The sequence below is a fragment of the Rhamphochromis longiceps genome, linkage group LG7 (assembly GCF_057381845.1).
Source record: "Rhamphochromis longiceps isolate RC_006_pf linkage group LG7, R_longiceps_female_GT1.1, whole genome shotgun sequence".
NCBI classification, from domain to species: Eukaryota; Metazoa; Chordata; class Actinopteri; order Cichliformes; family Cichlidae; genus Rhamphochromis; species Rhamphochromis longiceps.
The window spans coordinates 35,711,413-35,739,348 of NC_140563.1; the positions used below are offsets into that span (position 1 = coordinate 35,711,413).

At 40.8% G+C, this 27,936-nt stretch overlaps 1 protein-coding gene across 2 annotated transcripts in view; it reads left to right on the top strand.

Moving 5' to 3' along the window:
• Positions 1–27,936, top strand: part of whrna (whirlin a) — a 245,154-nt gene that overhangs the window by 117,971 nt on the left and 99,247 nt on the right. For both annotated transcript variants that reach the window (XM_085413498.1, XM_085413499.1), the window contains exons 2-3: positions 3,881–4,099; positions 13,149–13,274. In XM_085413498.1, the coding sequence (XP_085269624.1) occupies positions 3,881–4,099; positions 13,149–13,274 (345 nt within the window). The remainder of the gene's footprint in view (positions 1–3,880; positions 4,100–13,148; positions 13,275–27,936) is intronic.

Genomic DNA, 27,936 nt, shown 5'->3' on the forward strand with positions numbered 1-27,936 from the left:
GTCACATTCATCAACCAACTGTCAATAACAAGACTTTGTCTGCACATCTAATACTTGCAGTCCCATCTTCTTAAGTGAAACATCTGACTCCAACTTTATTTGACTGATTATCACAGTTTCACACACTTCAACTATCTCTGTGTGCGATTATTCAACGTGTTAATGACGACCTGAAAAGTACAGCTGTTGTCGTGTTGTAATGTTAGTCAAAGGTTGTTTAAGATAAGATAAGATAAAATAACCTTTATTAGTCCCACACGTGGGAAATTTGTTTTGTCACAGCAGGAAGTGGACAGTGCAAAAGTTATGACGCAAAAATTAGAATACAATAAGAATAAATACAGTACACAGCTGTACAGAATAGAATAAAATAATATACTATATACAGTAGAATAAAATAGAATAAAAATATACAATAAGATAAAAATAGAATACGAATGCTATATACAACTGAGTAAAAATACAACGATGCCAGAAAAGATTATTGCACTTAGTGTTATTGCACATGTGTGGATGTGTGTGCTTGATCAGTTAAAGTCTTTATTATGGAGTCTGACAGCAGTGGGGAGGAAAGACCTGCGAAATCTCTCCGTCCCACACCGTGGGTGCCGCAGTCTCCCACTGAAGGAGCTGCTCAGTGCTGTCACAGTCTGCTGCATGGGGTGGGAGATGTTGTCCAACAGGGATGACAGCTTAGCCGCCGTTCTCCTGTCACTCACCACCTCCACTGGGTCCAGAGGGCATCCTAGAACAGAGCTGGCCCTTCGGATCACCCTGTTCAGTCTCTTCCTGTCCCCAGCAGAGATGCTGCCGCCCCAGCAGACCACACCATAAAAGATAGCAGAAGCCACCACAGAGTCATAGAAGGTCTTCAGGAGTGGGCCCTCCACCCCAAACGACCTGAGTCTCCGCAGCAGGTACAACCTGCTCTGCCCTTTCCTGTAGAGGGCGTCTGAGTTATGAGTCCAGTCCAGTCTGTTGTTCAGATGAACACCAAGGTACCTGTAGCTGTCCACAGCCTCAATGTCCATACCCTGGATGTTCAGTGGTTGCAGTGGAGAATGCTTGTGCCTGCGGAAGTCTACCACCAGCTCCTTGGTTTTACTGGCGTTGATCTGGAGGTAGTTCAGCTGGCACCAGTCCACAAAGTCTTGAGTCAGTCCTCTGTACTCCTTGTCGTCCCCATCAGTGATGAGGCCGACTATTGCAGAGTCATCAGAGAACTTCTGCAGGAAGCACTGGGTGGAATTGTGGGAGAAGTCTGCAGTGTAGATGGTGAAGAGGAACGGAGCCAGAACCGTTCCCTGTGGGGCCCCCGTACTGCAGACGACCCTGTCCGACACACAGCCCTGAGTCCTCACATACTGTGGTCGGTCGGTGAGGTAGTCCAAAATCCAGGTAGTGAGGTGATGGTCCACTCCAGAGTTCTCCAGCTTGTCCTTCAGAACCGAGGGAAGAATGGTGTTGAAGGCACTGGAGAAATCAAAGAACATGATTCTCACAGTGCTTCCAGCGGTCTCCAGGTGAGCGAGGGAACGATGTAGGAGGTGAATGACGGCATCATCCGCTCCAATGCCAGGCTGGTAGGCAAACTGAAGTGGGTCCAGTGATGAGCTTGTTAGGCGCCGAAGCTGAGCCAGGACCAACCGCTCCAGGGTCTTCATCAGGTGGGATGTCAGAGCCACCGGCCTGTAGCTGTTGAGGTCCTTGGGGCGTGAAGTCTTTGGCACTGGTACAACACAGGAGGTTTTCCAGAGCTGTGGGACTCTTCCCAACCTCAGGCTCAGGTTGAAGAGGTGCTCCATCACCCCACACAGTTGGTCCGCGCAGGACCTGACGACCCTCGAGCTGATGCCATCTGGACCCGCTGCCTTCTTGCCATTAATCCTCCTCAGTTCCCTCCTAACCTGGGTGGTTGAGAGAGACAGGCTGGAGCCTTGTGTTGAGTGTGTATTGGATGCTGTTGTTGGGGGTGGGGAGGAGTGAGCAGGGTGTGAAGTGTCTGAGGTGTCAGAGGTGGAACAGCAGCAGTGGGGGTTTGTTTGTAATCGTGACTTAGATGAAAGTCAGACCACATTTTATGAGCAATCAGTGCAGAACTCTTCATCTCAAAAACATTTTTTGCAACTATAATTAACCGCTTTAGATTATAGATGGTGCAGCACATTCAAAGCCTGAATTGATTTTTAAAGGTTCTGCAGTGATTTAATCACCATGCAATACAAATTTCTGTCCTCCTCTATAATAACTATAGTTGTAATTATAGCTGTGTCCCAGTTCTAGAGTAATATATAGTGACTCTTACTTATTTCACCATGCTTGTAGGTAATAAAAATTAATTTACTAGTTTTGTGCTGTTAGACTATTAATGGACCCAGCAATGGGAATGCCAATGCTGACTAAACAATGAATGAAGTTTATTTGCTTTTTTCAGTATCAGCCTTCCATCATGATTATGTTTTGATTCCCAGGACCCTCTGGTGATGTCTTCTGGCTCAGACGGATGCAACACATTTCATGTTCTGGTGACAATACGCATTGCTCAAAACAAGGAGATTGTTTTTGACGTTACCACAGTCATAATTGGCGCAGTTAATCACGAAGACATGCAGTTTTCCCTTTCTACTTCATGCAGTTTGTGGTTTTTCTTGGATATTATATGCACACATTTCTTCCTTCTTTGCTCATGTGTTACTCAACTTATCTGCTATGTATGTTTATCTACAGTTCTGCATCGATGCCGCCCAGAAAGGGAGCAGGAGGTGAAAGAGGGAGAGAGTGCTCAAAGGCATGGCAATACAATCAGGCATCTTCACTGCTGACAGGGGTTTGTTGCCTCAGAATTGAAGTTATTATCTCTCGGCACAAATCAAAATTGTGAAATTGATTCAGTCGGGTTGTTGTGCTCAAAGAGATGGGCCTCCGCTGCAATCCACAGCACTCTGACAAGTAATGATTTTAGTTGTTGCTCTGAGCATATGTTAATAGGCATTTCAACAGAAGCATTTAGTAGTTCCTTGCGAGAACTGTAGCAAGAAGACAAATGAACAAAGATTGATGGGAGGGGTAGCTTAATTGTAGCTCACTAAAGAAGAGAATGGAGGGACACTGTGTAACAAATTAAACTGGATTCCTGACAAAGAGGAACTTTGGGAAGTCTTTTACCACGCTGTGGTGTGGTCTTTGTTGTGACAGTCTTGGACTCTAGCTCTATAGTGAGCCAGTATTTCACAAATCTTGAGATTGTTGCAGTATCTGTTTTAAAAATCAACAGTGTGTGTTTCGTTAGTATGAAATGAAAGTCGAGAGTCCTTTTGTGTTGGTGGTACACAAGGATTTTTTTGATCATTAAGAGATTCAACCCTATTCAGCTTGATTCCTCCAGACCACGAGGCACATGGGAATACATCGATCTGCAGAGGGATTGCACATATGGCAAGCTATCAGAAGGCAATGAGGCACAGCCAACAGCAATTTTCTGTAGAAATGTGTTAGAAGTGTTGTTGTTTGTGTGGGTGGGTGGTGGTGCTGTTTGGTCATTTGGGGTTTTTGGATATTAGAAAAGCCTTCCAAATATTGGCCATTTCTCTCTGCAATCTTTAATTTTCGACCAAACATTCGTTTCAGCTTGATTTTTTTTGTGTGTGTTGTCTCTCACTTCAATATCTTCTTCTAAGCCCTCACACTGATTTTATAACCATGGATGTTTATGTGTGGGAGTATGTTTTGGCTTTGTCAAATCAAATTAAATTGACTCAAGTGTAGATATGCGAGTATACTTTGCTCCTTCAACTCAACCACATACTGAAAAGCAAATTTTTATTTTTAATTTTTATTTGGCCTCAATTTATTCTCCTCCGCTCTCTTTTCTTCTCCTCAGGTGCTCAAGGGAAGTAAAAAGCTTTGCCTCTCAGTGCGTTCAGTCGGTCGCATTCCAGGCGGCTATGTCACAAACCACGTTTATACCTGGGTTGACCCTCAGGGCCGAAGCGTGTCTCCTCCTCCTGACCTGCCTGAGCATCGCAGCGCCACTCTGAGAAGAACTGACAGTCAGCGCCGAAGCAACATGCAGCTACTGCAGGAAGGGGATGAGAAGAAGGTAGAGACCTTACATGCAAACCATTAAACTAGAGGACCAAAAATGCCTTTTAAAAAAAACATAAAATTAGTTCCTTCCTGTACTTTTAACAGCCTGTATTTGCTATGTTTACTATTACACTACACTATGTGCACTGATTGGAGCAAAGAAGCCTCCAAAACATTTTTAGTTTCAGCATTGGTCAGAAAGAAGCCAACTGTCATTTACTATATCTTTTTATTAGGTTTTGGACAGTACGCGGAAACAACAGCAAGAATCGTTTGCTTTGACAAGCAGTTCACCAACATAACTCCCAATGAGAAACTTTAAATTAAATGGACAGTTAACTGATAACCTGTCAGTGTTCTGCACCTGTCTTGCACACAGACATCCACAGAACTTCTAGAGAGACGCTCTATATTGACCAGTATGTTTTAAGGGGCAGAAGAATGCACCCCCAAAAGATTAATGGTGTATGCTAAGGCTAAATTTTGTGATGCTAAAGTAAGTAACAAAGTCTAAAAGCATTTGATACATAAATCATCAAACGTCTCATAGATTTCACAAAATAAAAATCCTATTCGACTTCCTCCAGTGGCACAGACTAAAAATTTGCCTCTGGAAAAGACGTCACGCTGTGAACAAGGTTTAAGACTGAGATGGGAGTATTCACTTTAGGGAAGGTTTTTCACTGTACTGATACAGATCAACGAGTCCCCATGCAGCACTGCTTTGTTTGGACTCTGATGCCCACTCTATTTAACTCTTACTTGAGTCATTTGAGGCACAACTTGATGTTTTTGATGTTTTTCTCTGAAGTCCCTGTCACTTTCGCTTGACCTCAACAAAAAACAGCAAGACGATTCATACACTTAGAGTACACCGTTTAATAAAGTGACAGTAGGTATTTTTGACATTTGTCTGCAGTGTGGAAATGACAATGTCCCCTAGCCCATTTTAGATACTTTATTCTTGTTGTGTTGCTTGACGCAGGCTTTATAAACTCAGATGAACTGGTGACGTTATTATCAAGACTAGAATGTTTAGAAAGGGAATGTGTAAAGTGAAGTGAAATGTTTGTCATTTATCCTGTCCCCTCACTCTTCCCACTACAGACATGATGCAGGGTAACTCCTGCCTTTATTGCTCCTCTCAGCCTCTGTGACTAAAGCAAAATAATTAATTATAATCCTAAAGGCTGGCAATGCAGCAACACTCAGCACATAACTAATGCAAGCTGAATTATAGTAAACCTTAAGCTCACTCTGATCTTCATAACAGACAGATTGCATTACTGCGGCATAATTGCTATAGTTAACCTGTGGGTTTAACAGTTTGTTCAGGTCCAGAACATATCAGGACATTGTAGCATGAAATGAAGACTCACTGGTAATTAACATTTACACGACCTGCACTGCTTGTCCACTATTTGTATTTAGGAACCTTCCTAAGCAAAACTGACTATTTGATCACATCCCAGAATTGCAGAAAATGTTCGTGCAGAGGCCTTTTTGTGTGGTGTTATAATGCATGTTCTTGTGACTGCATATTTTCTCACAGGGAACTCCAGCTTCTTCTCCAAGTCATACCTGTTCGGTTAACTGGTGAAATTCTAAATTGGCTGTTTGTGAGAATGTGAGGAGAAAAGGTTGTCTATTGCACTGTGTTAGCCTGATGGGGTGGCGACCAGTTCACAGTGTACCCCAGCTCTAATCCAGTGACAGCTAGAAAAGGCTTCATCCTACATATTCATAGAGTTCAATTAACTGACCTTAGAGAACAATAATCATGAGGTTGAACTTTAAGCATTTCATCACCTGACTGGACAAATACAGCCACTGGATAAATATTAGTCCTATCTTGTAATTTCTAATCTTCTTAAAATGAGACAGTTAAAAACAGTTTGAATAAATTTGAAAAGATATGTTTCAGATGCTGAATTTTAATGGGAGTTGGTTTTAAGTTTGGTTGTGTGAGCCGGCTAACTTTAGGCACAGTAAAAGAAGTGTATAACACTGGATGCTAAAATTAAAAACTTAAACGATAAAAATAATTGGACCTCGAGTGCCGTAAAACCTTACGCTCTCATCACCTCATGACCTGCAGGAAAGGAGCTATCAGAGCTGTTTAAAAGATTTATTGCACTAGAACTTTCAATTTTTTAGCACCTAAGAGCTACATATTAATCTTAACTGCTTCAGCTCTATTAATGCAGACTTCAGCTCTGCATTGCAGATGAGCAAATATTAATCCAGTACTAAATAGAGTTTGGCAGTTCATTGAAATTCTAGTTTCTATTTCTGATATTATTAATTTTGAGTCATGCATAGGATGGAATTAGAAATATGTTAGAAAATATGTCTCAATTAAGTTTATTTTCTTTTGGAATTGCTTCATTCAGCTCTCTAGTCTGTGGGTGAGACCATGCTCTGAATTATGCAAGCTAGAGTTCCTTTGATCCACAGCTGTTCTGATAATGACAGAACTGTTCCCCTTTTGGATAATCTGAAACCTACTAATCATTCATTAATTTGAAATGTATGAATTTGTAAGTGAACGGCATCCAAGTCCAATCAGGTGCTTTGTATCAATACCACAACTACTGAAAGTTGCTTCGTAGCATCCGGACAGTACATGTATGGCTTTGCTTTTTATTGGCAATTTTCTTAAAACATCCAATGCTCTCTCAGCTACTTCTTCGGGAAGGTGGAATTTTATTGTCATTCTACTGTAGTACAACTTTTTATCAGCTATATTAAAATGTAGCAAGCCTCCAATCTAACTTGGTTTTCAAAACGCCTCTGGCTTTGGGTGCCGCAGACACTCATATTGATGCTTCAGAAATCAATCACTGTTTGGCCAGCTAAGGCTCAGGTTTAGCTTAGGATGATAACTTCTTGGTAGTAAATAATTCAAACCATGCAGCAATAAATTAATGAATTACTTTGTGTTGTTGGCTGCGGGTTTGTCTGATTTTGGTATTTTCTGCCTGCCATATGATGCCACTTATCACTTGTCACTTGTTACATTAGGCACTTGCACATGCGGTATTCCTCTTGCCCTAAGACGGCTGCGATAGGCTCCACCCCCACCCCCCCACCCCACGACCCTGAAGAAGGATAAGTGAAAGCAAATGGATGGATGAATATCTGGTCAATTTGAATATGATGACAGCAATACATCGTAAAAAAAAGTTGAAATGGGAACAAAAGAGGGCTTAAAAAGTTATTGAATTAAACACAAACAGCTGGAGGAACATTTTGTAACTAGGTTAATTGGCAACAGGTCAATAACATAATTTGATATAAAAAGAGCATTTAAGAGTTTCTCAGAAGTAAACATGGACAAATGTGCATGAATCTGCTAATACCTGTCTACAAATTGTGGAAAAATTTCAGAATGTTACTCAATGTAAAATTTTGAAAAAGTAAAATAAACTTATAAAGAATTAGCAAAACTTTAGGCAACCTGGCACTTAAGATATTTTTAAAATACATTAAAAATGGAAAAGTTTAACACCAGCCAGCTCAGTAACATCACAGAAAATTGATGAATACAGATTTTTCTTTTAACCATGGAAAGAATTCTGTGATCATCAGCTCTTTCCCTGGTCAAGAATCCTTCACAACATCTAGCCAAGGCAACACCAAGAGCATGAATGTATATACAGAGAGTTCACAACAAGATGCAAAACAGTGGTTATAGTCAGAAGCAGAAAGGCCAGATTAGACCAAAAACACATCACAGCTGGCACAGTTCTGTGAAAAACAACAACAACCAAAAACAAATATATTAATATTTTTACAGATGAAACCAAAATTAACTTGTACTTGATGAGGAGAGAAAAGTAAAGCGAGGGGAACAGTTCATGATCTGAAGCAATCTACAACATCTGTCAAATGTAGTGGAGACACTGTTATGTGCATTTATGGCTGCAGTGGAACTGGTGACTTTAGTGTTAATTCTTCCCCCAAATGGAGACATTATGTAATCGGTTCTGTCTGTTTGTTTGTCTGTTTGTTTATCTAGTATCCACAGTTTTCAAAATACAATTTTTCAAAATTTTGTGTTGTGTTAGATACCAATAACTCCATGTGATTTCATTTCAGTGAAACTCACATCGTCACATCAAATGTGAAAATCAGTAAAAACTTCATATTTTACCCACAACTTTTTATGAGTCGTCTTCGAACTTCAAAACAAAATTGTAGGCCTTGGGGGACATGAGTAGCTACTTGAGCTAAGCATTTGACCTTGACGTTCATTGTTAGTACCCAAGATCAAAGTTGACCATGAAAAAAATGGAGCATGGGCATGGAGAGAGTGTCAGAGTTTTAGTATTGCCCTTCCCTTTGGGGGAAGAGTGGCGCTCTCTGATTTATGATAGCAGTAGCAGGATTCTAAAGCGTGCAGGGCTATAACCTCTGCTCAGACTCAGTCACATGCTGCAAAATGATCAGATGATGCTTCGCAGTGCAAGTGGATACTGAAGAAGAAAATTCTGCAAATGTAACTCAAGACTTTCTCAAGCCAAATAAATGGTAAATGGCCTGTATAGCGCTTTACTAGTCCCTAAGGACCCCAAAGCGCTTTACACATCCAGTCATCCACCCATTCACACACACATTCACACACTGGTGATGGCAAGCTACATTGTAGCCACAGCCACCCTGGGGCGCACTGACAGAGGCGAGGCTGCCGGACACTGGCGCCACCGGGCCCTCTGACCACCACCAGTAGGCAACGGGTGAAGTGTCTTGCCCAAGGACCCAACGACTGAGACTGTCCGAGCCGGGGCTCGAACCGTAAAATAGTATAACTTGCACACATAATTGCATTTGTCTGTCCAAAATAAACAGGTCTCAAGGGCCATTGCTTAGAAACCAGAAACATTAGAACACTGGGACTTCTTTTAGACAGACAGAGCATTAAAGTGATGCTGGGGAATATAGTGTGCACCAATAGCTGCTATATTGTGCCAGAAAAAGCAGAATGAATCTGGTAATTAAAACTATGCTCCATGTCCTGCATAAATGTCACAGAAAACATGAATGTATATCTCATGCACATATCTTTCTTTCTACATAGCACTTTAATTCTTATTGTCTGCACTGAAGCACCGCAGCAATTTCCTAATGTTGTAAACCTCAACATCTGGCAATAAACCCATTCTGAATGCCTGCATATTCCTAGAAGTGAGCAAAGGTGGCTCGCTTATCGCCGATAGGCAGATAGCTGTTATTAAAAAGGAGGACCACAGTGCAATATGCTCTGAATGAAAGTAAAACCTCTGCGTCAGATGTCAAGTCTTTGCCAAGGGGTATATCACTTGGATGAAAGTGACATTGTTTAATACAGATATTAGCATATGTGCCATCTTGTAGCCGCCAGTGTGCAACTGATCCCTCGTTTCAAATCTGGCAAGAGACAGCTGCACTCTGATCAAACCAAGTAATCAAGAGCCTCATTGTGATGGAGAAAAGTACAATTTATAGTCTGGCATAGCTAAGCAATACTGAGCCTCCCCACGTGGACAGAGTAAAATTTGATGTTGTTTCTTTGCTTTCCAAATGTAGATATTCTACAAATGCTAGGTTCATCCAAGTAGCCCCAATGGCAATTATAGAGAAACCAGAGTATTTTGAAGTTTAAGCTGGGTAAGCTTGACCAACTGTTAATTAAAAAGCATGGCTTAGTGCTCTGGTATAAAGTAGTAGAAAGGGGGGGGGATGGAGCAAACAATGGGCCTAGGATGTTTGTTTTTTTTTCCTAATATCTTTTTATTGTTGTTTTGGGGTAGAATCACATTTGAAAATCATTAGCATGTAATGTTGTGTGTCATAAAATAAGAGATGCCTTTGACATTAGAAGATTACTTAATTAAGTGAGCTAGAGGCTCAAGGGCCAATGCAAATAGCTGTGGAGTTGAAGGAAAGTCTTGATGAGATGACCCAGAGGCACTAAACAATGCCCTGCTAGAATTCCTGACAGTTTACAATAAAGTGGTTTAACAGTCGAATGAACCCATCATTACACTTGCACACACTGCAAATAGGACCACCTAAGTCTTTCAAACTCTTCTGCTAACCAAGTCATTTGGCAGCAGCTGGGTGGTTAATATCTACAGCTGCAGTACTATATATAACCTGGGGTAAAAGTGCCATGCCTGTTTTAAAGGGGAACTATTATGCTCATTTCCAGGTCCATAATTTTACTCAAGGACTCGAGGATAATCTCTATTTATCTTAAAATGCCTGAGGTTACATGATATATTAAGCATACCCCCTTCAGTTACATCATACTGTTTAAAAAAAAAATAGGGAAAATATCTAAAATAAACATTTACAACAGTCTGAAGTTTGGGATTTTTTGATTGCTTGTACACACACTGACCTCAGTATTTAAAACTTTGGTTAAGATAAGCATGTACTGTGACAGTATACATGACAAACAAGGAAACACATAAATACTGTCTTCTAATGTTTCTAGTTTTGAAAGTATAAGAAAACAGACACATTTACATTTATTACATTTATACTTCTTTATAACATAGCATCTCCTCTCTGCATGTGTGAGGCAAAATCAGATTTGACTTAAACATTGCTTTCCTAACTTTGTAGAATAAAATCTGACAATAGTATCCAAGAATATAAACAAACTGAATTGTATTTATTGGTTAAAAAAATATGCCAACAAGTTTTTACCTTATTGACCTTATTTATTTGAATTGGTTTAAATTCACGTCAGTGTTTTAGTTAGTTGGTTTAGTCGGATTCATTGACCAGGGGCCCGTTCTTCGTACGTCGCTTACTACATCCAAGATCAAATGACACATCCAAGATCAAATCATCGCGCTAACCGTGAGCTCGCTAATCCGGTTCCCCGAACACACCTGCTGTTGACGATTAGTACAGCTGGACGCAGTAATGTGACATCACTGGGTGTCATAAAAGGGGCTACGCATCGATAGTAGAAACATTGATCGGCAACCCTCTGATTGGTCGGCGAAAATGTCGAAGGAGCGCGCTCGGCTCGGTATTTTTCGGCAGCAGAGCAAGAACTCCTGAGTGAGGGATTTCAGGAGTTTCAGAGTTTAATCAGAACGCAAGGGAACACTGCAAAGGCTGCAAAAGCAAGGAGAGAGGGCTGGCAGAAAGTTGCTGACAAATTAAACTCGTAAGTAATTTAATAATAATAATAATAATATATTGGATTTATATAGCGCTTTTCAAGGCACCCAAAGCGCTTTACAATGCCACTATTCATTCACTCTCACATTCACACACTGGTGGAGGCAGCTACGGTTGTAGCCACAGCTGCCCTGGGGCAGACTGACAGAAGCCAGGCTGCCATATTGCGCCATCGGCCCCTCTGGCCAACACCAGTAGGCGGTAGGGTAGATTTATTATATTACACTATATTATCCAATATTATATTACATTATATTATATTGTTATATTATATCCTCTTTCACATTAGAGCCACGACAGGACCCACTAGAACATGGGAACAAGTAAAAGTGAAATATAAGAATATCCTACAGAATGGTAATATTTATCACTTATATTGCTTTTCGTCTCTTGGAAAGAGAGCCTGAAATAATCTGTTTGTTTATAACAGCAACCAAGAAAAGGGCAGAGCAAAAAAAGACAGGTGGTGGTCCTGCACCCCCTCGTCAACAAGTTGGTTAAGTAAATAATATCCTCACGGGAAAATCGATATCTCTCAATGAGCACACTGTCGCGCTGAGCTAAAGGATCCTGTCTGTCCCGCAATATACGCTGAATTCTGAGGACTCTCCTTATCAATCTTGCACCTTCCGCAATGGGTTGCTCGCGTAAACGGACAGGACATGGCTGCGACAGGCTTCCCAAATCCACCTTGGCTTTTATAGCCGTGGTCTCTCATCTTGATTACACGAAGTAATTTACAATTACTACTCTGAAATATGAATTACATCTGTAATAATCACATACATGTAATAGAATGTTAATAGTACATTTCCCTTTTTTAGGAAATGACCTGTATGTATCTGTGTGACATCAATAAAAGGATCAAGTGCTGCATTATCTTCAGTTACATTGATGTTATTTATTTATCGCTGTTGCTTTCGTATAAATGAAGCGGACATACCTGCGTGGCCGCGATCTAATCCTGTTTACATAAAGTAAACCTGCTCCCGAGCAGATTTACGCTTACGGCTCTGTTGCTATGACAGCAAGTCCCGGATGAGCTTCGGGGAACCGACTGATCCAGGATCACGCGAAATCGTCAACAATCTAATCCGGCTAACCTACTTAGCGAGGTACGAAGAACGGGCCCCTGCTCTTTTCTCGTAGTGTACTACTGTGTTGCCAAGCCAGTGGCATCTGAGTGATGCACACAAGGTGCCCTTAAGCACAATTATTTTAGTGCGCAAGGATAACATTGGTAATGGCCATATTTTATCAGAGACCACATTTTTTTTCATTAGGCCACAAACCGAATAGACGCTGTGGTTCTAGTGGAATATCTTTTGAAAACAAGTTTAAGGGAAGCACCGGATTAGTCATGCACAGTACATCGTCTACAAATTACTCACTCCCTGCAGAAGCACTTTAATTGGGTGGTGTAGCAAAGATATCTTGTAGTCCCCCAACAATTCCTGTGGTGGTTTATTTGAATTCAAACTGTGTCCGATATTGTCCATGCTGCTTATCAGAGGAAATGACACGGATGAGCCTTGTGAACCAACTGATTGACCAATTCAGAGAGCCGTTCCTCTAATCAAAACAGATTCTGACTCCCCCATTAATGGTGCTGACTCACCGCATCTAAGTAGTTCCTGAAATTCTTCATCTCCTTGCTCTCAAATGCCATCTCAGAGCAGGGCTGTCATTTGCTCCATGGATTGTGTTTCACAACTTCATTTCAATGTGAGCAGCCCGACACCATGAGCAAATCTGGCAGCCCGTCAAGGAAAACAATCGAGACTGCAGTGTCATTTAAAATGTTGATATTTATATTATACTTCAGATATTTATACCCTTATTCGTCCTGTTTTATTGGTTTCTCTCTTTGTGTTAAATAGGTCAACCTGGTTTTAGATGATGGCCGGTCTCTGGGTCTGATGATCCGAGGGGGAGCGGAATACGCTTTGGGTATTTACATCACTGGAGTGGACCAAGGGTCAGCAGCAGAGTGTGGAGGACTGAAGGTATTGCTTCAATTTCATTTTTCTCTCACTACATTGTTTTACATTGTTTATCTAACTTATGTCTTGCGGCATAGCTACTTATACTTTGGAATTCACATGAGAAGATTAGCTAGCTATTTGAAATCATTTTAGTATGCTCCTCCCCCACACGGTTTTCATGCCAAAAACACTTGCTGTATGCCAAAAGTCTCATTATATTGCTTTACAGTGCATCTCACTGTATTGATTTTGCAATATGAGGAAATAGCTTCTTTATATGGTCTGTTCGAGATTGTTCATTACAAATGCAAAAGTACCTGCAGGCTACATCTGCAGCTTCCTCTGCTGAGCTCAGGCTCTGCTCGGTTTGCCATCAGATAAACCACTGGGTTAAAAAATATATATGCATAATGCTTTTCTTTTAACAGCTGTATTACATTATTGTGGCTTGTTTCTGGATGCCATTAGGTGTCCTAATTTAAACGATCAGAAACATCGTTTGGAAAGCCTTGACCTGACAATGTCGATCCTTTAAGGATCCAAAAAAAAAACCTTTAACATGGGATTGATCCTCTGCAGTATTTTTTTTCTTTTGATGAACAAATAAATGCTGCTGTCAAAGTTAGCTTCTTTCAACTTAGTGATACTTGTGAAGGTGAAACCGTTTCTCTGCTTCAGAGACTTTCTAAAAGGTTATTCATGCCTTCATTTCATCTCGGCGTGACTTCTGCAATAGTCTCTATTCAGGTGTCAGTCAGTTGTTTCTTGCTCGACTGCAGCTCGTCTAAAAGGCTGCTGTGGGACTCTGACCTGGTATTCGCAAACAACACTGCATTTCACCCATGTTAGATTTTAAGATTTTATTGTTCGTTTTTAAGTCATTACATGGGTTGGCACCTACCTCGCTGATCTTTAAACGTTACTCACTGTTATCTGCTGAGCAGGTAATCCTTGATGTCCTATTGTACAGATTTAAATATAAAGGATATCGTCTCTTTTACAGTAGTTGCTGCAAAATCTTCGGACTGTTATAAAACTAATTTTTACAACTTGTCTTTTAAACCAGACAGAGCTCTGATTATTTTTTTCATAACTATAACTTGAATGTGTTGTATTGTTTTATTATTACTCTTTTAGCATTGATCTCTTGTTTTCAAATGCACTGACCTGACTCGAATTTCAAAATATTATTGTAAACAATATTATTATTGCATCAGGATAGGAGGCATGCCAGATAAATGCACATAACCATCTAAGGCTGAAAAGGCCAGCTCAAGTCATTCTTGTTCCTGTGTTTGTCTGCTGCTGATACACCAGGAGGAATGAGAGAGAAAGTAATCAAACTCGCACTGTAACTTACATGTCACGGGCAGACAGCATGTTGTTAGTGGTGCTGAGGCGCAAGAAGCCCGGCAGCATCTCAACAGACCCGAGTGACTTGTACATGCTGTTTAATGTGTTTCGGCTGAGTAGCTTATTTGCTGTCGAGCGTTGAAAACTGACATTAGCAGGAGGAACACCATAATTCCCTCCACACTCACCACCAAGCTGGAGCATCTGGGACTCAGCTCATCTATGTGTCAGTGGATCTCCAACTTCCTAACTGGCAGACCACAGGCAGTAAGGATGGGCGGACATGTCTCAGCCTCCACCACTCTCAGCACTGGAGCCCCCCAGGGGTGTGTTCTGAGCCCCCTGCTGTACTCTTTGTACACATATGACTGTGTGGCCACTACCAGCTCCACCACCATCATCAAGTTTGCTGACGACACCGTCGTGGTGGGCCTGATCTCTGATAACAACGAGACGGCCTACCTGAAGGAGATTAGGAATCTGGAGAACTGGTGCCAGAGGAACAACCTCCTTCTAAACGTCAGTAAGACAAAGGAGCTGATAGTGGACTTCAGCACTAAGCAGGAGAGGAACTACCAGACCCCCGTCATCAACGAGTGCCCAGTGGAGAGAGTGGACAGCTTCAAATACCTCGGAGTTCACATCACGCAGGACCTGTCATGGTCCTGTCACATCAACACTGTGGTGAAAAAGGCCCGACAGCGTCTCTACCACCTCAGACGCTTGAGAGGCTTCCAACTGCCCTCCAAGGTGCTCAGGAACTTTTACTCGTGCACCATAGAGAGCATCCTGGCGGGAAACATCTTAACCTGGTTCGGGAACAGCACCATGCAGGACAGACGAGCTCTACAGAGGGTTGTGCGGTCAGCTGAGCGCACCATCCGCTCCGAGCTCCCTGACCTGCACTCAATCTACAGCAGGCGGTGCTGGACCAAGGCCAGGAAGATCGTGAAGGACCTCAGCCATCCCAACAACAGACTGTTCTCTCTGCTGAGGTCAGGAAAGCGATTCTGCTCCCTGAAGACCAACACAGAGAGACTGAGGAGGAGCTTCTTCCCGCAGGCGATACGGTCTCTCAATCACACCACCACACAGTACTGACCCACACATATGGTTCTTACACACACACACTGGACTTTCTGGACTTTGGTTTTGCACAACACTGGTCACTATATTCTTCATTTCCGGTTAATACTTGTACAGTTGCTGTTATTGTGTATATATTTATTTATATTTAGATTTCTTCATACATTCTTATATAGTTCTATATTATGTATTTTGTTGTACAGTTATTTTATTTTCAACTTTAATTTATATATTTTATCTTATTCTTCCCAGTTAAATTTACCCTTCATTCTAATTTGTGTTGTACAGTTATTTTATTTTTAACCTTAATTTATATTTTATTCCTTCCTAGTTAAATTTACCCTTTTTAATTTTTCATATTTATTTCCTATCTTATTCATAGCCTTTTCCTTTTTTGTTTTCTTTAGGTCACGAGCAGTTGTCCAAGCATTTCACTACATATCGTACTGTGTATGACTGTGTACGTGACAAATAAAAAATTTGAATTTGAATTTGAACCTGCCATGAAGACACAAATATAGAAAATATATTTTCCCTTTTGGTTTCATTTTTTTTCTTTTTTTTTTCTCCCAAAATTTGAAGAGGGCAAGTGATTTGGAGAGCAGATGTGTGCCTCAGTCGATCTTTGTAGTTGATGACTACAAATGGAATTGCAAACTGATGTTATCAAAATCTAATGATTTTTTCATTGTATGTCAGTTCTGAATATTCTAAGCTGTCATCACTTATTTTTCACAGTATTAATGGGCTGATGCCAGTTATGCTCCAACAGCAAGCTAACATGCAGACACACACACACACACACACACCAACTGCCAGCATAGCACCGCCTCCTCTTGTTCTCTCACAGTGCTGTGTTCTTGTCATTCGTCTTAGTTGCCTTGTTATATTTATCTACTGAGTACCTACAAATTACAATGATGTGGACTCAGTTTTTCCCTGTGACATTAAATACTGATATTTTTAAGTTTTTAGAAATTCTAGTATGTACATATACGTACATATATGCATAACATCAATTGTACAATATAAGGAGGAGCACATGAGTAGCAGTTAAACTGTAAATATTGGTGGATCGATCCATACTCCAGTCCATATGCTGAAGTATCCTTGGGCAAGATGCTAAACCCCATGTTGCTGTGTGTGATTGGGTGAATGACACTTACAGTAGAAACGCTTTGATTCCTCAAATGAGTCAAAAGGCACTATATGAGTATCAGTCCCATTTACCATTTAACGTCCAGCAGTGTCTTGTAATGTTACTTTGTTGGTCAGTAACAAAACTAAGTTGTTTTACTTGAAACCAAAGTGAGTCATTGCTTTTTATGTGCATTTGCACCCAGGAGCAGAGTAAAGGGTTGGCTTAAAGGAGTTGGCTAAGGTTTGGCTAAACTAAAGTGTAGCCATCCTTTTAACCACCCCACAAACATATCATGAAGACTTAATGTGAGTCATATATTCACAGAACTGGATTTATTAATGACTGGAGACAATTATTTAATTTTTCTAAAATACCTTTTCCAAAAACATTTCTCGATATGTCACCTGGATACATTTTCACAGCACAGTCTTGATTTACATTGTAAATGAGCAATTAAAGTCATTAATAGAACTGGCTTCAATCCACCATCTAACTTACTCTTAAATTAAACACACTTAAATTTATTGACCTGGCCGAGCTTAAAACAGTCCAAATTATGTACGGAGCAAGATAAATATTCAGTTTTTTCAAGTCTGACAAAAAAAAACATGCACTGAGAGGAAATTATGTGTTTAAGGGTTAATAGTAAATATTACAGCATTACAGTCAAGGGAGTAACACTGAATATCAGGGTGATTTTACTTTTCAGTTCTGTCGAGTTCTCACTCTGCTCATCTGAATATTGCTGTTTTTCGTTATCATTAACATTATTGTTATATGTACATATTAGGGGTGCAACGATACACAAAATTCACGGTTCGGTTCGGTTCGATACTTTGGTGTCACGGTTCGATATTTTTTCGATACAAAAAAAATGTTCATGCCTTTTTAATTTTTCATTTATTAAAATTATAAATTTATATTTTAACTCAAAAGTACAGTTTTTAAATTTAACCCTAACCCTTGTGCGTGTTTTTTATTTTGACAGCGAATGCGCACCTGTGGACCACTTATGTGCAGCCCTGGTTATATAGTTCGTCATATTGCAGCCACAGAAATTATTTTGTCCATGAAACCATAAAGCTGCACTTTCTTTTTGCCTTATAGTCTGATTTGTCATAACTTCTCCGTTTTGTGGTAAGCTTTTCTTTGGCTGTCACTTCTTCACCCTGACCTGTCTTATTTGGCTCAGCAGAACTAAAATATATATATCCTGCTGCTTTTACACACGCACTCACATAAGCTCAGCGATTCTCTGCGCAATCAACCTCTCACATGTTTAAGCTTGCTGTGGGAGATTTCACTTGTCATGTTTGCATAGTAAGCTAACAATTAATAAGACGATGTCAGAGGAATTGGTGCGCAAATTATCATCACTCACAGATCAGTGCTGTCGCTCTCTATACACAGTTCGCACGATTGCAAAGTGAAAGCAAAAAAACAAGCGCAAATTCAAACGCGACTTCAATATGTCACATATTGACAGTGGCTCACAGATGCCAATGACATAATTACCCAGCTACATTTCTGAAAGAATGCAAAAGCATTGACATATATTTTTCCTTCCTACAATAGCCCGACGGGCAGGGCAGAGATAGATTTTGGTAGCCCGACTGAAAAAAATCGCTAGCTCCAGGACGTCGGGCTAGCGATATTGCAAGCCCTGTATCTGATTGAGGAATCACTCATCTTTGGAAAAGAGAGTTTATTACAGAGAAATGTCTCTTTCCAAAATAAAAGCTATACTATCCGCTTCTTCTGGGCTATATTCTCAGCAGCATAAGGAGAATCATGTGCTAACAGCTGTCTAAATGACTCGGCTAAAGTTAGTAGCATGCTTGTTGTTTTGGTCTTTGCACTAGGATGATGTCGGTGTAAATGTGCAGTCATATTCGTTGTGTTCCCACTAGTGCTTTCAGGTTAATCTCGTTGAAATGACCTTAACGCCACAACACGGCAAATCTCCGTTAACGAGCTACCGCCGATCGCCCAGTGTGTGGGGCTAGACAGCCAACACGTTAACGAGCTAACTGCGCTAACACACTAGCTCCCACCCATGTAATTGAGCATTGCATGGCACATCCAACATACTGTTTTACTTTAGTCCATGACTCGCTTACCTTCAGGGTCATACGTCACATGAAAACCAAAATAATTCCAAACGCCAGATCTGAATGAGGGTGGGGGAGGTCCATGTGTCTTGCTAGCTTGCCCTGCGCTCTTCCTTCTGACTATGCTGTCTGTGTTGAGCGCTCAGTGGATCTGCGCTCGACAGTGCAGCCTAGGCGGAGTAGTCGAACGCAGATTCACTGAGCGCTCAACACAGACAGCATCGTCGGAAGGAAAGTTGATAAAATAAATTACAAATGTTGTATTGTTCGATACATATGCGTACCGAACCGAAAGCACTGTATCGAACGGTTCAATATCGATACGAATATCGTTGCACCCCTAGTACATATAGGTAATGAGGAAGCCTGTGTAAAGTCTGCCTGTCTGCCATTCTCTGATTATCAGCAATTTTAAAAAAATAACATAAGCAATAGTTCCAGATTTGTAATTGCACAAAAAAAGTATATTATGAGTAGGGTTGCCAACTCCCTGAAAAATAAGGGGAGGGGAACAAATATTGCTGCTCTAATGCTGGGCTCGCACTGTGCGATTTTTGGCCCATTTTGAGACGATTTTTGAGTCGTGCGCCGGTTTTGGCGATCGGCCCGATTTTGGCCTTCATCGTGCGTCGTGTAGTATACGTGGGGTAACGAGAAGTGATTAACACCTCACGACCAGCTCCCGATCATCAATCGCTCGTGAGGTTCTCACCACAGGCGCTCACACTGCTCACGCGCAAACACGTAAACGTCGGTGAAAAAGACGTTGCAGCACGGCTGTGCAGCGTGCGATCTGGACACAAGCGATGGAGGCACAACTTGTAGAACTTTGGAAAGCTCATCCGAGCCTTTTCGATGTGGCATCACAAAATGATCACGACCACAACAACCGTGAAAATAGTTGGATTTACACTGCTGCTCAATCACAGCTGCCTGATAAATGTTTTTCATTAGCAATTTAGCAAAGTTGGTGGTGGTGGTGTGTCTGTGTGAGTGAAAGACAGAGAGAGCGAGCGAGCGACAGATTTTCTGTTATAACCTTAATTTTATGGAGGCACAGTGTGAGCTCTCAGGTCGCATCAGAGCATCGGGTCGTATAGTGTAAGACCTGCATCGTGACCTACCAACTTCTAACCCTGCGAGTCAATCGTGCAGTTTGAGCAGGAGCTGAATATCGTGACTGAAAAAATCGCACAGTGTCTGCCCAGCTTTAGGTGTACTGTCGTCCGAGACTTGCACCGCAGTGTCGGCGTTTGTTTCCCTGTTGGCCATGCTTCTTGTTGTGGTCATCTGTTGTCTTCCGGTATTTTCTCCGCAAGCGACCTTTCCTCGACCAATGAGATGAGCGGTAATCTGAATTGTCATACACTTATTGTCATAAGTGTGCTGTCAGCTCATTGGTCACAAAGCAGGAGAGGGGCTGGGAATTATGTTTTCAAACAAAGCGTTAATTCCATTAAAAGTTATAGGCCACTTTTGATTCTCACTGTATTATGGGACAAAGTGCGTCCCTTATTAGCTCAATACGGGACGTGTACTTTTGTTTCGAAATACGGGACGATTCCGTATTTTAAGGGACGGTTGGCAACCCTAATTATGAGTCCGAAAGCCACTTCGACCTTGCAGTCAAAAACTGAGTATTTTCTCTACAGCAATTTGCTCTGCAGAAGCAAAATAGCGAAGCTGTGCCATCGTCTAAGGCCAGCCCTGTAAAAATCACGCCATTGGACCACTTTGTGGAGCTGCTGTGCGCAGCCAGCAGAAGCATCTGAAATTAGAGCTCTTCCCAGGTGACAGACACATATCAACCAGGCACAGTTGGAAATTTACACGATGATGTTATTTTTGTCCTTTCCACTAACAAAATTCAAAATAATACAAATGCCTCCAGCACATAAAGGTTATCCTTTCTGCTGTCTCTCTAGCTAAGCAAAAAATGTGCACTCAAAAATTATGCAACAGCCCTTAAAAGAGGAAAAGAAACAGAAACAAATATTGCTGTGGATCCCTTTGTTTACCTGAACTGCTAAACTAATGCATTACAACCAACACTTCACTATAAAAAAGCTTTGTGGTCAAGTGAAGCCAGTATAGATGTGCTTTAGGTTTCAAGTCTTATTTTGTACATTATAGTCTCCCTTATAGTGAAAAGAAATATGATGCATCATGGTTTTCTCAGCACGGTGGTTAGCACTGTTGCCTCACAGCAAGAAGGTCCTGAGTGCAGGGTCTTTCTGTGTGGAGTTTCTCCCCGTGTTTGCGTGGGTTCTCCCTGGGTACTCCGGCTTCCTCCCACAGTCCAAAGACATGGACTTTGTGGGGATAGGTTAATTGACCATTGACTGCATTCACTATAGGTGTGAATGCGGGGTAAATGGACTTTTACCGTACATGGACTTCTCCAATGGACTCAGTTGGAAACTCTAAATTGCCCATAGGTGTGAATGCGGGAGTGAATGTGAATGCGAATAGTTGTCTGTCCCTGTGTGTTAGACCTGCGACAGACTGGCGACCTGTCCAGGGTGTGCCCCGCCTCTCGCCCTATGACAGCTGGGATTGGCTCCAGCACCCCCCGCGACCCTGAAAAGGATAAGCGGAAGCGAATGGATGGATGGTTTTCTTTATGGACTGGAGCAAACTAGTGACTGAGTCTTTCATGCAAGTGTTCTGTGGATTCTCATTGGGATCTGCCTCTCTCTACAAACTTGTCACATTAAGCATTAAAAAAAAAGAAAGAACAAGTTTAGATCAACAGTTTAATGAACAACCTCCTGAAAAACTACCAAACACTTAAACGTTCAGGAAACACTATCCTGTTGGTCACTAGTTAACAATAACTACTTGGTCATGATCAGAGTGAGTGTAACTCAGCACCACCATGAAGTGATAGCTAATTTAGCAGAAAATCATTTGTGCCACATGCTAGTCCTACAACGAGGTCAGATCAGAGGGTCAGACATAAAACAGGTGGTGGGTATTTAATGGTGTACATTAAAACTGCCAAGCAGCCATGTGGGGCCATGGTGCATCAGCACAGCGATCTTTCTAACCAATGGGCCAGCACATATTCTTAGAAGAATCGGATTTGCCTTTCACATCTGCTGTTTCTGTCGTCTCAAACAGGAAATCTCTGACCAGTTATGACATTTCCTTTGAGAGATGTTTCAGTGAATCTGCAAACAACAGATGGAGTTTTCCAATTCACCACTTTTCTTCTATACATATTTACTGCTACCAGTAAACCGGTTGACCATTCCTTAAAAAGACTGATATCTCTATTTTTCTTCACCATGGGGGGGCAGCGCATACTGTGCTGTGCTGAAACAAGATGTGCTGTTTTCAGTTTTCAGAGGAAATCCAGGCTTTAATAACCTGGAAATTACTTCCAAAGAACAAAAATTGTTCAATCAAAGCAATCGAGAAGAAGGTAAAGGGTAAATGGACTGGTCCTTAAATTGGGCTTTTCTACTCTACCTGAGCACTCAAAGCACTTTATTTATCATGCCTTCACCCGTTAACACACATTCATAAAAATACTTTTTTTCCACACATAAGTGCTTTCTAACTAACATTCACACTCAAGTAAACACATCTGAGAGCAACTCAGGGTTCAGTAACTTGCCCAAGGATACTGCAGACTGGAAAAGCCAGGGATCGAACCACCAGCCTTCCAAACAATACATGACCTCCTCCATTTCCTGAGTTACAGCCACCCATTAAGGTAAAGGGACATGTAGAAAAACACTTCTTTATCTTCTCATTTTTCACTTTGTACAAACTTGATTCTTTTCCTCTCCTGCTCCTCTACGCCTCAGTCCTTCCTACCAGAGATGCAAGCAGATGAGGCGAGGAGGAGACATGAATAGAGTCGAGATAACGGTCAATTAACAAACTCAGACATTCTTAATTAGGATCCATAATTTTAAAACGATGTCTCTTAAATACGATGTGTGTATTGAGTCAATCTGTTCTCTTTTTTTCATAGCTTATTACTGTGTTTTATGATCTCAGATAAAAATTCTTCTCATGTGCCACAATGTACTGATATCATATATATCTCTGTTTACCATGCACCCATTAGCTGTGAAAGGGATAAAGTATCAAGCAGATGAACTTAATGCAAAGAAATACTTTGTAGATGATAGGCTTGTATATTCCAGCTGTGTGCCGTGCCTCTTTTATGCCTCAAGGGTGAAAACACAAAGGATGCACCTGTGCTTCCCCGATTATAGCTTCTCCAGCAAGCCCCCATTCAATATGCGCTAAGAGTAATTTCTGGGTCACAGGCAGGAGTATGAGGACAGATGAGATGGGGAGGCACAAATTAGAGAAATGAGAAAATCCCAGAGGAAACAAGAGAAATAAACAGAAGTAAAACTACAAATATGACAGACTAAATGGTGCGGCAATTTTATTTATTTATTTATTTTTACACTATTAAACAAAAACTGGGCTTAGACTGACCATTTTATTCTCAGGTAGTACAGCATTGATCCTTTGAGTGCATAGCTTTGGTTGGATTGCAGACAGATTTGTGTATTCTTTGTGGCATGGCAACAGAGGGCTGGACATCTCCTCCCCTGAGCCCTTCATCTCATGCCCGTCAACCAGCCAATTGGCCAGACTCCTATTAAAAGGCCCACACGGGTATACACACTCAGCATAGCATATCTTGATTGCTGTTAGCAACCACAAAAAAAGAACTTTTATCAAAAAGAAAATAAGAATGAAATTTTTTTTTCACCCCTTTTCTGTTTGTTTTTATTTTTCATATGTGTTTTCTACTTGGGAGCCACTTCTTATCTGTGAAACCATCAAACTGGATTTTTCAGCACTCAAACTGTTTTTTCCTCTTGCCCCAATTTCCCCCATTTTCTTTGTTTTGGTGCCTAGTGCTTAGCATGTGGAGTGGAAGTTTCTCATTAAGAAACACCTGAATAAAAACAAAGCAGTGGCACTTCTATTACAAGCGCATTTACACTTGAATCCAGGGCTCAGATGTATAAATAAATAACTAAATAAGTAACAGCTCTAAAAAAAAAAAAAAGCTTGTTTTTCTCCCTGGTACAATATGTCTCCATGAGGCCTTTGCTGATTTAGGGTGATGCTCCACCGCACACCTGGCTTTGCCTCCAGGGCCAAATGCCAAACACTGTCTCAAGAGGTTGAGGAAGAGGTCAAGAAACCCGCAAGAGAAGAGGAAAAAACACAGTCACAAATAGAGCAGGGCGATATGGCCAAAAATATTTATCACGATATATATTTGAAAATTTGCAATAACGATATAACCGACGATATAATTGATGCGAGACAAAATACAACTCCACAACATTACTAGCGCAAAAAGACAACCTTCCATTTATTTTCACTTAAACAAGAAGCTGGTTTTTATGTACATTAAAGCTTTATAAAAATGTAACAGTGCAAATGCAAATTCCTTGCTGAAACTTTAACCAAAAGGCATTTCCAGTAGAAATGGGCTGACATATCCTGAGCATAACCATGTATAATATCCACTGAAGTTAAAAAGAGGTGCTTTGCAACATTAAACTGCAGTGTGCAGTACGCATTTTTCGGACCATAAGGTGCACGGGATTATAAGGCACATTAAGCGAAACAAAGCAGTCAGATAAATCAAACTTTATTAAACTCATTCTTCTTGCTTCCTCCACTTCTGTACCATTGATTCATTAATGTTGAATTCTCTGGCAGCGGCTCTATTCCCATGTTGTTGCAGTATATTAATGACTAACCTCGTATTGTGGATGGATTATCTCAGTTGTTCTCCTGACTGAAGTTTGGTCCGTTTACAGCATCCTGCCATGCGATTGCATTTGTCTCTAACCATGAAGAACCTTCACGTTAACTTTTATAAGTGGAAAAGTGTTAGTGTTCGTCCTCCAGCTTCACTGTGTATGTTGTGCTAACATAGCTGTGTCGCTAGCGATCACGTAGCACATCATTATATACCAGCTAGCCCAACTTCAGTAACCCTACAAACGTCACTGCTGTTTAGTTTCCTGTCTTCATTTATGTTGGAAGTGATAGCAGAGCTGTACGTTTGATTTTTTTCAGAAATCTCTCAGTCAGAACATGCAATATCATGCTTGGGTAACTAGCGAAACTAGCGAGCTAACTTCCGCTAGCTTCCTGCTAACTTCTAACTCCGTTAAATGTAATACATTTTGTTTTCATGGATGCCTGGAAGTTAAACTTTATAGTTACACCTGGTAAAGCAGCAATGCTGATCGTTTTATTAAAGATGAAAGAATTTAGACAGTTTTTAACTCTAAGTGATGCTGCAGTGTTGTTTGACCTGAAGAATACGGAGTTTAGGACCCACATTACTCCCAGATTTAAGAGCATCTTAGTCCGACAAATATGACAATAACAACGGCCGCTTGCATGTTCTGCAAAAAAATGTGCTTTGTTGTGTATCTGACGGACAAACACCAAACCAGTTCCACATCACTGAAGTTGCACCATTTTTACAAACCAATTCTGGTTCATCTGTTTCACTCAACAATCGGCCATGTGCGTATGAAAACAAAGGCACTGCGCATGCGCGTTTTACTCCCATTCTATCGCGATATTTCATTTTCCTATCGTTGCCTAACATTATACCGGTATTACCGTGAACGGTATAATATTATGGAACGCCAGGACTGCCATAATGAATTAATTAAATACACCATTAAATAATTAATTAAATGTGGCAATAATTAATTAAAATTGGAATTAATTAATTAAATAAATAGTTATGACACATGTAATTAATTAATTATTGACACATTTAATTAATTATTTATGTATTTCACATTTTAATTAATTATTGACACATTTAATTAATTAATTATTGACACATTTAATTAATTATTTATGTATTTCACATTTTAATTAATTATTGACACATTTAATTAATTATTGACACATTTAATTAATTATTTAATGATATATTTATTTATTTCATTTTGGCAGTCCTGACGCCTGGCTCTCGTCATGAAATAATTTTATCTGTCAGCCTCACCCATCAAACTCAGGGGGCGGGGTTAACGCTGCCCATGCAGCTTCTCTAACATTTGATTGGTTGCCGTGCAAAGTAAGTCAAAACAGGTCGATCCTAGATAATCGATTGCTTGTGTAGACTTGGGGCAGCCAGGTATCCCAGAATGCAGATCAAATCACAAGCAGCAATGGTAGTGGTGTAGTTTTAAAATACCCCGTTTTTCTGTCACCAGCTACACTTTTAACAGTGTTTTAGCCGCGAATGTCGCGCCGTATGTCTGGTCAGGTTGTCAACATAGAACATGTTTGCAAAAGTGCTCAGATGTTTTCAGAGATTTCACTAGCTCTGCTAACAGTTAGCATGCAGAGTGCACCGAGGGGGTTACGTTAACCGGTTTGTTTACATATTCCACTCTCCGTGTTCCACATGTTGCATTCGCAGATTCTCATTTTCACCGAACGATCGTCTCTTTCCGCCTGGTCTTGTGTCTCTGTGCTTCTGTAACATAAAGAACGAGCTGACATTTTTCTCACGAAACCAGCGATCAGCTCAACAGACCCTCAGTTTACCTGCATGCATCCTCCTCCTCATCTGTCAGCTGTTTAACACCTGCTGCTAATTCAAGAAACACGCCTACATTACCTGGTGATAGTCACAGTTTAACTGCACAAGATAAGTAAATATAGTATTTTCCCCGAGCGCAGAGCTGCTGGAGCTTGTTTCCTTACAGAGCACTTTATAGGCGAGCCAGCTTTATCAGCGGCTGATGTCCAATCACCAGCACACAGCTTTCAAACCTCAGCTGAATTTTAGCTCTCAGTGGTTAAACGCTGGACTTCATTCACTCAGGTTCTGTCTGTCGGGTCACGTTTACTTCGCTGTTTTATTTACAACTGAGCAAATCGGTTTGGCTGAGGTTAAAGTTACGTTTCATAACTGCATAGTTTCACAGACGTTTAATGGTTCACTGGCACATGTGTTAGACTGAACTATCATCTAAATATCATCTGTTTTTTTAATAGTTATTCAACTGTATTCTAAGCACCAGCTGTCTGTTAGAATGTGATTTTTTTTCTCTCTCTGTTGGCAGAGGTATAAAAATGCGCAGGAAAATCTGACGTGCATGGCAAACTTCACCGACGATATTTAGGGAGGAATAAACACACATCAAACATAAATGAACCATTTGCCTGTCTCCATAATTGAGAGCATTTTCTCTTCTTATGTCAACACTCTCTCTCTCTCTCTCTCTCTCTCTCTCTTTTTTTTTTTTTTTTTCTTTTTTTTTTGCTTTTTCGGTCATGTTATGTTTACCTGTCAAAGGCTTGTTACAAACTATGAAACACATCGTGCAGACTTCTGGATGTTAGAAGAAAACGAATACTGCTCATGAAGGAGACTAAAGGCAGGAAGGTGTCCTTTAAAACTAAACATGTTAATAGGACCTCCCTGTTTATATCATAGTTTATGATATAGCACGTGTATTTCAGTAATAGCCTGCTGAGGCCACTATACGTGCTGGCCTCATATCAAATGTGAAGGCAGACTGAGTCTATGTTTGACGTTTGTTTATATCTAATCTTCCTTTTCAAACATTTAAACAGCAGCGAGTCTGCAGCTGAGGGAATACAAATTCAAATTGTCGGAACAGGTTTGCTCGTTTCTTGGATTCATTTGGTGATTTATTAAATGTATAACTGTTATTCTAATCTGCTGCTGAGTCTCTTACACTTTTCTTTATGCTGTATATTTTCACGTCTCTGGAATAGTTGGCAGTTAGATAGTCAGTTGGGAAACTTTGTGTTAACTCATGGAGCTGAGGATATCGTGGATATGCTGACCTCGCTGCGTGGTGTACAGAGCGAGGTCAGCATGATTAATATTCACAATAAAAATATTAGCCGAACATCATGAAGTCTGTATATGTTTCATAGTGTCGAACAACCTTTGTACAGTTAAAGCCAGCAGTTACTACATGACGGAAAC